This window comes from Setaria italica, chromosome IV (assembly GCF_000263155.2).
Source record: "Setaria italica strain Yugu1 chromosome IV, Setaria_italica_v2.0, whole genome shotgun sequence".
In the NCBI taxonomy this organism is placed as follows: Eukaryota; Viridiplantae; Streptophyta; class Magnoliopsida; order Poales; family Poaceae; genus Setaria; species Setaria italica.
The window spans coordinates 10,450,103-10,462,203 of NC_028453.1; the positions used below are offsets into that span (position 1 = coordinate 10,450,103).

A 12,101-nucleotide genomic window follows, 5' to 3' on the forward strand; every position below is an offset into this window, starting at 1 on the left:
AGATAGAAATCACTCCTTGCAGATCCGTTTTGCTTCTGGCTCATACTCTTGACGAGCCTTCTCATACTCTTGACGAGCTTTCTCATAAACATCTTCATGTAGCACCATATTATCACACCCTGAAATTTTTGGATTTTAGAATGTGATTAAAAAGAATAATTAAACAATGATTTTCTCATAATTTTAAATTTTTTCCAACATTTATTTTCTTGACAGGAAATGTAGTATAGGAATTGTTTTTCTAAATTAAATAGTGTTGTTTTGTGTGTGTTGTATTCATGCCGATGCATCTTGGTCTTTATTGAGTGCAATTGTTTTAAAATGCGTTTAGACGACGACCAGGTTCTTCTGAGAATTTTCTAGCTTTTTCTGGAATTTATTCTCATTTTTCTAGAGCTAAATCTTTTTATTAGAAGGATTTATAACACTATCACAAGCTCCAAATATTTGGACTCCTCGTGTCCCAAACTATCTTTAGAAATTTTCAGAATATTTTTTGTGGTTTAAATGATTTATCTAGAACTTTCTGGATTTATCTTTACATGCGGAATTATTTCTAAAAAAAACCTAACCTATACTTTTGGGCCGAACCCGTGGGCTCGACCCGCTCTAGCCCGTTAGCTGCCGGGGCCCATCTACCGACCTAGCCAGGCCGTGCACGGCATGCCGCCGCCGCCATGCTCTCAGCGTGCGCGCAAAGGCAGGTGCAGCCCCACCCACCTATAAAGCCGAGCCCGGAGCCTCCGCATTCTCCTGCTGGTCCCGCGCTCCACACCTCGGTAGTGTGATGAGTACCTGATCATTACAACATGGTTGGGTCCAAAGTTCTTTTGAACTTTTACACGACTTGTGGTGAAAGTGTACAACCTCTGCAGAGTGTAAAACTGATATATGAGCCGTGCTCATGGTCAAGAGCGGCTTGGACCCTCACATGATTAATAAACTTGAAGATGGACTTAAATTGTTATTCTGGTTATTTCTTGTGGTCTTGCTGAGTACCAACCATAAGTGTACTCACCCTTGCTTACTGCTGCTCAGAAGAGGAGGGTGTGTGAAGTTTTTGAAGATGATACTGAGTTCTAGGCGTTCGCAGCCCCCAGTCGATTGCCTATGAAGTTTGAAGTCTTCGTTTCCACGATTAAGCTGTATATCTCTGATAGACTTGTAAGTCTTTATTTATTTTCCTTTACGTGATATTGTTACTGTTATTCACTGATGATGTCACTATATGTATGAAACTAGATCCTGGCATACATATAGGTAGCACTTGGTTTGTTTTAAAATCGAGTGTGCCACATATTGCTAGGGCTTGATGGATCAACCATGATGGCCAGATTCTTCATCCCCAGTGAAATCACCAAAATGTGTTGACAAAACTTTAGAGCAAACACACGAAAAGCACTCGAACGTGCGGCGTGCGGAGGGGCTCCTTGCTGCTCCTCTGCACAGGCCAGTCAGACCGGTTTCGCTGGGGAGCTCGGTGAAGATCCAACGAGTGCCCGCCCGGGAGGGACCCCATCGGGGCAGGTGCACCTTGGTTGCCCTAGGCTCGGCAGGCCATCTAGGTTGCCTCGTCATGCAATGTAGACGAGAGAAGAACAACACATGGGGTTGGAAAAGGATGGGAAAGAGGAAAAGTAAAGGATAAAAAGTAATAGATTGATTTGTGATTGATTGGATACCCTCAATCGGTTGTGGCCCTTTATATTTATAGGATGGGGAGGTCTTGCCCCGTTAGGAATTGAAACCCTAACAAATCCGATGTCAAAATACAATTCCTAACTTTGGACTACACAGACCAAATCGGTCTGACCACCCTGCCAAACCGATTGTGGTGGAACCGCCCAAATTAAACCAGCTCAAGTACGCTAACCATCATCTTAATAGTTAATCCGGTCACACGCACTTGAAACGGTGTAATCTGATAGTCCGTCGGGTCAAGCCCAATTCAACCACTGAATACCTCAATCGAAACTATATGCAACAAGTCTCACACAAAGGTGACGCATGATGATACAACATGGTATTTTAGTTTACAAACATAGAGTTCTTAATTAATTTACAAACTGAGTTCGAATTCATAAAAGATTACAAGTCAGAGTTCTTGAATAAAACACAGCGGAAGTCTAACGATAAAGCGCGAATAAAGATACATGACAACAGGAGTAGCCCGCCAACATGTCATCCAACACGTGACCACATCAAGGCGAGACCGAAGACCACTCAACCGACCACCCTTCAGGTAAAAGACGGCCATCCCATGGTTGATCGGCAACCAACTCTATCATTTCTTCACTAAGACCTGAAAGTAATCAACAAAGCAAGGCTAAGTATATTAATACTCAGCAAGACTTACCTCACTATGGTATATACTTAACCGACTCCTAGTATGAAAGGTTTTGGGCTGAGGGGTTTGTTTTGCCAAAAAACAACTAAGAGTGGATCCTTACTTTCAAGTTTTAGCATCAAAATTAAAGTTGAGCTAACCATTCTAAGTGAGCAACATTTTCAAAACTTTTTAGTGTGGAAAAAACAATTGATTAGATAACAACATCAACACCATTTCTCATTTCCTTTCATTCCACTTCTTACTATGATGTGACGTAGTGATCAAGGTTCTCCTAACCGAGAGCGGCGGCGAATTGATTCAATTTATTAACCTTGCAAGGTGGACCTATACACACGGCATATGCTTGTTCCGTCGAGCCGCATATGGCAAATTGTTCCCTTAGAGAACGATGGCAGTTGCGAACTCCTGCGACCCTCGAGTGCTAATCCCCACCAGTACCTCCCTGAGCTAGCTGTGAATTATTGACTAGCATACGAATAGGAAACATGACCAACTCAATCTGCAATCGCGCTCTAAGGTACTAGGTTTTACCAGTTTCAACTACCTCTTACTTCCAGCATGTGTATAGTGCAGTTCAAACTCAATCATCAAGGCCACAACGAACGGACCTTAATCGACACAGGTGGAGCGTAGCCACAATAATAACTTCAAGTTCATTTCTATCTCCACCCAATCTCCAACTTTTCTTTCATTAGTGATTCATTCTCAAGTAACTTGCCATAGATATCGAAAGGTCTTATGTCTCGCAAGCGACAGGCAATCACTTGACTTCTACCGTTCTTAATTAAGCATGGCACTTTTATCAACCTACACATGTAGTATTGACTTGGGAGTCCTAGGGATCATGCAACTAAGGTTTCATTCAACTCCTAGGAACTTAATGCATAAAGTAAACATTTATTTAAGGTAATTGCATAGTTTTGAAATTAGGGATTATGCTCTGAGGCTTGCCTTCAAGATTAGCCTTGGGCTCTTCTGAACTTTGGTTCAGGTCTTGGGATGCTTCAACTTGAGAGGCTTCGAGCTGTTCACTCTTGGACATGGCAATCAATTCATAAAGACCGTCGACTAGCGGGTTATCTACATAGCAATGCAAATGTATGAGTTGATTGAAAGGCGATGATGCATGCATAACCCCAAGTGTAAAGAGTCCAGCAACTCAATCATATATGGATTAAAATTCAAAGGAGAGCATCAAAACATATTTCTATCCACACAAGAAACATGCTCATGGCTAAAACCATAGCAACCCACATAAGAGGCTAAACAAAAAGGCATATGCACGTGACCATAAAGATTTTGCTAGTGAACTTTTCAGAGATGAATATACTACTGATAGAGACTATAAAGAATAATTTGTGGGCCTACAAATCCTAGCAGCAAGTATCTTTAATAAATAAACTAACTTTCAACATGAATAAATATCCAGGAAGCCTCTGTTGGTATATGAACATGACTGATTTACAGGAGCTTTCCCCTTATACAAGCAATCTGCTGCAAAAATTTTAGCTTGATTGGGATGCTATAGAATTTATTAAAAATCAAACATGGTTACACTATAGATACGAAGAATGATTTATAACTAGAGTTCTATCATTAGTTTGGTGCTACAAACTTTCCAGAATGGTTTTCAACACTGGTATATACTACTGTGAATTTATTAGAATTTTATGAGCACGAGAACTATTTATTCCAAACTAAGGAGATTGAAAAACATGCATTTTAATAAGCAAAAAAAACACATATTTCACAAGAACAAGTATTTTTACTAGATATATATTAGCATCGGGAAGACATTAAAATTTATTTCTAATTTTTATCATTTTCCTATAATTTTATACGGATTTCCAAAGTTTCAGCCTTTTCAAATAAAACTAAATCAGAAGAAGAAAAAGTTACTTTCACAGATAGGTCCTCGGAACAAAACTACCCTAGCGGATCTGCCCTTACTTTTGCACTAAAGACCCTAGATCTAGCACTTAGGCCCCTTGAAGTTTTCCACGTCAACACTTAAACCCAGACCTTTTACGCATAACCCCCTAGACTTCTATTTTCTTCACACACAACACCTCGCCTCCTTCTTCTACCTCCGGCACGCATGCACGTGCGGTGGTGGCATCTCCCACCCAAATGACTACTCTGAGGGCTTCCCCTTGTTCAAGTGCATCACCTCTCCTACCTCTCTCCTCAACTCTCTAACCCTAGACCCTACCTTGACCAGCGGCGGCGCACGGCTGGTGGCAAGCTCGCGAACAAGCGCGAAAACTAGCCTAAGAAGGTGAAGCGGCGAGTGCTAAGGCACCAGGAGCTCACCATAGCTCCATTTGTGGGGTTAGTGGGGCAAGAGGAAGCCGGGAGGGGAGGTTCGATGGTGGGGTGGAGCTTGGGTAGGTGGCGGCAATGGCGGCTACTGGAGCTCTAATTTTTGGCGATTTGGGCCATGGCATAGGGCAAGGAGAGGTGGAGGAGGTAGCTGGAGGGGTTGAGGAGTGGTGGGCGGCGGTGATTGGAAAATGGCGAGGCAGAGGCGGTGGATTTGGCCGGCGGGTGTGAGGAGCTTGCTCGGTTTGGTTTGCTCGGAGTCCTAGCCGTGGGGTGGAGTGAAAGGGAGAGGGAGGGTGAGGCTGGTAGCTTGGGGAGGAGATAAAGCCGAGGGTGTGGTCATTGATCGCCTGGTAACCAGTGGCATAGCACAGGTGCAGCAGTGGCGAGGACAGGCGTTGCAGTGGCGGGGATGGCGTGAGCGGTATGGCGCGGTGGAGCCGGTGGCGACAGGACGGCGGCGGTATGGGTGCGCACGGGTGCTGACGGGCGCACGTGCATTGACCGCGAGGTCGGGCGGTGGAGGGTCCAGCAGCGTGGCAGTCGTGGCAGTGCCTGCCCCTGCCATCTATGACAGAGCAGAGGGATGGGAGGAGGGAGAAGAAAGAGATGGTGGCAAGTGGGCTTGCGCCATATTTCTAAAAAGATTTTTCCTCCTTCAAAAGAGCAAGCTACTACTGACCAATCATCCCCCAAAAATATCCATTTGAAAGATAAAGTCACAGAGAACACAATGAAACTTGAACCAACTATAGAGCTAAAAAGGATTGCACAAAATTTGAAAAGGAAAACCGTTGAATTTGAAACTTCACTTAATTTTTGTCACTAGCACATATCACCCAAAAATTAAGAAAAAATTCTGTAAATTCATCATTTTGCATCAAGTATTTAAATAAAATAAAAGGAGGCATAGTTACAAACAAAATTTTGAGTTGCTTGACAAAGTTTCATTTGATCAATAAATAACAATTGAAGGAGTTTAAACTAATGCCGCGACATGATGCTCATGTTTATGCAGATGATTAAGTCTAATTACAATTTAACCACTCGGGGTGTTACATTGGTTTGACCAATTTTCTTAGGTGCAGATCTTCCTGATATCATAGCTCTCTTATCTGAACTCTAAATCGGACATTCTACATATGCATTCTAATCTACTCGACGAGAGATACACAATGGTTTAGTCCAATTTGCATTTTGAGGACTTTGATCAAACCATTCTGACCAGTTGGGAGAGCGGTTTAGAGACCTGATCATCCTGTTCTGCAAATTTTGACCGTCAACAACATGAGTGTTGATTATGTCTGATCGAGTACCATGATCGTGGAGAGCGGATCATGTATTCATACATACCTTGCTTTTGTTATCTCGATATTGTGGGTCTTTATGTTTATGATCATACAATGCGAACAGAAATATTGAAATAAATGATGTAAAACATTGTACATGTTTTTATATCCATATATACCATGAAAATATTGACCTTCTTCCCGCCCCCCTCTAAGTTTTCTTCCTTGTTCCGTCACTGCCTTCCTCTTCCTCCCAGTCTCCTACCCATGCGTACTTCCAATTCTAGTGACTCTGGCAGCTTGAACTGCCCTTGCCGCCTTCTCCCAGAACACTATTTTACGACCAGTACATGCACTCTTGTTTAACTGCATTGGTCATTCAAGTTTCTTTTTGAAGGAACATTAGGGGCAAGCCCCTACTGATTACATATATTAAAAGAGAAAACAACAATACAAATAGTACGAGAAAAAAGAGAGAAAAAGAAGATCAGGGTTCCCCGAAACATTCTAGCCAAGCACGATGTATAAGCAAAGTGATTTCATCCTCAAACTTGGTCTTTGCACCCTCCAAAGTTGGGGTGATACATTATTGTAGATATAGTCATTTCTGACTGTCCAGATACTCCATGCCAAGAGAATTATAATTTCCATCGCGAAAGGCACTTGGAGTTGTTGTTTGAAACATTGCAGGATTTTAAAAAGGACTTTGTAGTTAAAGTGCTTACAAATGAATGCGACCGATGCACTCGTAAGCACGCCTTTGAGGAAATACTAACTCCTAACGTCCAGCCGCTAATGAACTTTCATGCCCTACTTACCCATACTCATTAGCAATGATGTGAACAGCACTAAGCAGCCCACTAAGACAAGTTCATCCATTTTCGTACAACATCCTCATGATGGCAACCGTTGTCGTTCTCACAAAAAGCTGAAAATGATTAAGCTCCTCAACTTCAATACCAATCACTATATCATATGCTCATTATTCCCAATGCAAGGATACAAAATTCCAGTAGCCAATTACCTTCAAAGAGATTAACAATAATATACATCATAACTCGACACATCACCAATGGTAAGAGATCGATGACCACACCCCATCAACTTGGACATGAATCATATGCTGGGTCCCACAAATAAATACGCTGTAGTATATATATAAGTATGTATAGGCCACATGCTATTTTTTATGGTGAATTTTATCTTGCTTGGTGGCTAGCTAGTACTACTAGTTGATAGCGGCTGGAATCTTCCCTTTCGCATTCCTGCACAGCGAGCGCCTTTCAGCTTGCGTCGTTTCAGCATGGCTTCCCTTTGTTTCGGCCGATAATGACAGGACAAAAGAGACCCTAAAAGATATAAAGAGGCAGATGGACTAAAGCGGTTTTCAAGCAAAAGCCACCGACCGATCCAATCTGGAGCCAAGTCGTGACCATCCCGCTGCATGCTCTTAGCTTTTGCCTGCATATGGTTTCAGGTAAAAAGAATGCGATAAGTTGAGAGGTAAAAGAGGCACACATGATCAATGAATGCCATGGACACCAGCAGTCAAGAATTGACAGTCTGGAGCTTGTGTAGATCTTACCACCAACACCGCCGGCCCTACGGACGAAGGAGAGGAGGACGATAACAATGGCGACCGCCGCCACAAGGCCGATGATGATGGCGAGGGTTTTCCCGGATTCATCTGATGAACATTATATTGGCACAGATATAAGAGCAGCAAACTGTTAATAGCAAGAACTCAAACTAATTTGCTAGAAATGTATTTGATTGTACTCCTATCTAGCTGTAGCTTTGTGCAAAGTAGGGTAGAAAGGGGGTTAAAGCTACACCCAAAAGCAGAAAAGGCTGAGATGCAGTACACTATTACTGGGACACCGTGGGATACCAGAGATATCCTCTATGTGCTTCAGATTCCAATGATACAAAGTTGGATCATTTTGAATGCACTTTGTGATACACTGCTGGGGCTCAGAGCAAGGTTAAGAACACAAGGAAAGTGAATCCACTTCAGAGCCTTGCTAAAAGTGCAGAAGGAAAGTGAAAGGCGAAAAAAATAAAGTCCTTTTGGGCTCCTTTGGCTGTTAGATACCTTTGCACAGTTTGGACGTACTGATTGTAACTAGATACATCTACCACCGCATATACTATAGTGATACGACAGAACATGCGGACCACAAGTTAGTGTTGAACTTTCTTTTGCAAAAAAAAGTTAGTTTTGAACTTTTCTGTGCTGATTACCAGTTCTCGATACAAATGTACAATGCAGCAATGTTGCTAAGAACAATTCTCTGTTAAGCCGGAATGCCGAATCCTCAAGTGTTTGTTTATATGATGCTAGGTGATAAAAAAAATTGTGGAGGGACAAGTAGATCGGAACGTTTGGTGCCCTAATAATTGACACCCTGGTTGTTGAAGGAAATGTGGGAGCTACGGCTACTACAATCACATTACTGCAGCCATGCATGCCAAATTCCTACTGCACATGCTACATTGGAACCCCTAATCTCAGCAAAATTTGCTGGGAGAGAGGGTGGCAGTAAGCCATATTAGTCAAGTTTTTTGGATCATGCAGCTGTAACGTCACTTCCTAACCGTGTAGTCTACTCCCTCCGTTCCAAATTGTCGGTTGTTTTGGCTTTTCAAGATTCATAGATATTATTATGCATCTAGACATACACTACCTAAAAAAACTAAAACAACCTATAATTTGAAATGGAGGGAGTACTGCTCAAATTTGTTCATATTATGAAAAAGCAATCTATGTCAATAAATTGATTTCAGTTGCTTGTCATGTTTAAATCATGCTTCACCCTGTTTCTGTGCCTTGTCATGTATGTAAAACCTGAACACGGTTTGCATTGTGCTATGATAATTAAGAAAATACCTAGCATTCCCCTTTCTCGAGATATCTCTCACTATATAATTTCATGAACTAAACAATCCGAAGAAAAGTGCCAAACTGTGGCACTGTACTAAACAATACTCCAACTACAAATCTAGAACGCCTAAAAGAAAATGTAGTAGATGTGAGCTGAGTCATGCAATTCGTGCACCCATCATGACATGATGACGTAGAAGGACTATTTCCAGTAATTGTCTAGTGTAAACAAAGTGAATCGTACGCGTATTGCGGTGCTAGTGGGTAGCACTTGATGCTGGTCCAGTTGTGGTGTGCAAGATCCAACAAATTTTCAGGACCAGCTGTGGCGCACGGACCAATGCAACATGGTTTATTTCTTCAGAAATTCTACGTGCCGATAATCGATGTGAAGGTGCATGGATCGAGATAACGGTGAAAGCGAAAGGATCTACGCTGTTCATCAATAATCATCAAAGGCCAGAAAGACTGGATCGATCGGCTGACTGGCCAAAGCAACCTTGCTAGGCACTGATCACGATCACAAGATTTCAGACTTCAGGGCTGATGTACCCAAGCTTTACATACTCGGTTTTCCAGATCATGCATGTTGCAAGTGCCTAAGAATGTTCTCAAGTCACTAGGTAAGGTCATGGAGTCATGAGATTATCATAATACTGGCTATTCTATAGCAAGTTTACTCTTACTATGAAACGATAGAATCCCATAGCAAACACGTGAAATAGAAACAAAAATTCACGGATCAAAAGGTGCGTGATGGTAGGCTGAGAAGATGGTATGTAATTGATTGTAGGGAGATGCTGATGCTTACCGTGCTGGCCATAGGTATTTGGCACGAACCCGCCGTACGCGTATCCATTGTTTGCTCCTCCCACGCCGCCGACGCCATTGCTACTGCCGGTGCCGGCGCCACCTCCGACTGCTGGTACACCGCCGTTGCCGCTGCCGCCGCCGGCATTGGACCAGAAGCGCGCGTAGCACTTGCCTAGGTACACCTCCCCGGCGGAGGCGTACCCGCATCCGGCCTTGAGCTGCGAGGACGCGGCCGAGACGCAGTCGGTGCACGCCTTGGCGCCGAGGTCCCCGACGCACTGCGACATGGCCTGCACGTACCCCGCCGCGCCGGCGCGGTAGGAGCCGTCGCCGGCGGGGGGCGCCGCGGCGGCCACGAGCGCGCCGAGCGCGGCGTCCCTCATGGCCACGACGCCCGTGTCCCCGGCGCTCTCGCCGCCGCACTTCTTGAACAGCACCGTCGTGTCCTGCTTCCCCAGGAACGAGTCGTTCCCGTACCGCACGAAGCAGGCGCGCAGCTGCACCGCGGCGCCCGCCGCCGAGTTGCAGAGCGAGGAGACCTTGGAGACGGCGGACTTGACGCAGCCGCCGCAGACGGCGGCGGGGAGGTCGGAGCGGCACTGGTACACGCCGGCCAGGCCCGTGGCGGCCGACGGTGAGGTGTAGTTGGCGTAGGCGGTGTAGCCGGCGCTGTTGACGAGGGAGGACAGGGTGGTGTCCACGTCCGCCGCGTACTGCGACCCGGGGTCGTAGCGCGCCTGCGAGCACCCGGCGTACACGAACGCCGTGTAGTCGTCGCCGCCGCGCGCGGGCGTCGTGCACGCGGACAGCACGAGAAGCAAGAGCACGGGGAGCGGTGCTGGCGCAAGAAGCTTCGACATGCTTGCTTGCTTGTTCTTGGCCTTGTGCTTGGTAACTTCTGCAGAGCTTCGGAAGACGAGGCTCAGAGGGACGAGAGGAAGAGGCAGCAAATGACGACCTGTGAGCGTGGAGGGATGGGCTGAAGGGTTTATAAATGGAGCTCAGTGTCAATGGTGTCATTTTTTTCATCCACCGCTAAAGGGAAAGACTGGTTGGACCTTTGTTTTTGATTAATCGTTGTCCTAGTTTGTAGCGGGCCAAAAGAAGCGTTTCGGCTGCCGTCGAATGTGGGCCGAATTACGCAAGCCCAGACCAGTTTGGCCCAACAAGTTGCGGCCCATAGTTAGCAGCCTTGTGTGTTTGATATCTACCGTTTCCAAGTTCGGCCGAAAAAAAGGAATTGTGCTTTAATTTGGTTTTTCTTAAATTCACAGAAAAAGGTCCTTGTTTGCGATGAGCATCTCCTCTATCTCCCACCACGCCAAGGCATCCGGCTTGATGTGAGAGTGCTTTTTGAATGTCTTGTCGAAATTTTCAGGGACAAACCTAATTGAAATGTTGGAACACGTACGCACAAGAGTAGCGAATTTTTTTTTCTTACATACGGTAGGTAGAAGTATAGCAAAATAAGACTGTAATACTCTCCGTGACAGAAAGTGCTTTCACCGCTAACGAATTGGATGCTCCGGTTCCAGTTCCGAAGGGAAACAAAAAGGTAATAATTTGATTATATATATTTTTTAAATTGACATCATTATTGGCGGCTAGAAGTTGAGGGAACGAGGCTCGTACGTGTGGCGGATCCAGGTTGTGAAAGGAGGGAGGGCTCATCTTCCTCATCCTCCCTTATCTCTTTCCCTTCTTCTTCTTCCTCCTTTTTCTTCTTTCTTCTCTTCATCTATAGCAAAAATTTGCAGGGGAGCTCCTCCAGCTCCCACGTTAGATTCGGCCCTGCGCGTATGTATACTGATAACATATACGGATCAGAGGTGAAAAAAAGGTGGCGTGTGGCACGTTGGCCGCCGAAGTGCTGTAACCAAAAGGAAGGGAAAAAAAGAAGGTTCTCGGTGGACTTGCGTACGTGCTGATGGTAACTTGTTTTATTTCAAGTAGAGCGAGTGCAACAATGTTTCGCCCAAGGCGATACCGAACTGGAAAACCAAAATGGTTACAACCAGCGATATATTCATCACATCGCTAGTTACTAGACCGCAGGCGGCGGCGGTTCACCGCGATGCTATAAGGAATCGGTACCCATAATCTAAAAAGAAGGGGATAAATTAGATAAACCTAAAACCTTAACCTATGACTTCTACTAATTTTGCATAAAATATAAACTAGAGCATAAAAAGGGAGGGGGTAAATTAGACAAACCTAAAACCTTAACCTATTACTTCCACTAATTTTGCATAAAACATAAATTAGATCATGCTATCAAGATGTGCAATTAAGATTGATTTAGTGTGAAATTCACATCCCAAAACAAGTTTTGCAACCTAGAGCCAATCCTAACAAGGTACTACACTAAAAAAGTAAAGGCACACAAGTTGCAAGTATGAAATGTGGAAACGAGAGATTAGGATGAGGGGAAGCAAACTCTTGA

General features: G+C 44.4%; 1 protein-coding gene across 1 annotated transcript; it reads right to left on the minus strand.

The window, feature by feature from the left end:
• Positions 1-6,899: 6,899 nt before the first annotated feature.
• On the minus strand, positions 6,900-10,635 carry LOC101772279 (cysteine-rich repeat secretory protein 12). The gene is made up of 3 exons (XM_004965093.3): positions 9,657-10,635; positions 7,547-7,648; positions 6,900-7,422 (listed from the first exon to the last, which is right to left on the minus strand). Exons 1-3 carry the CDS (start codon positions 10,516-10,518, stop codon positions 7,412-7,414), a joined length of 975 nt encoding a protein of 324 aa, XP_004965150.1. The 5' UTR covers positions 10,519-10,635; the 3' UTR covers positions 6,900-7,411.
• Positions 10,636-12,101: the final 1,466 nt, after the last annotated feature.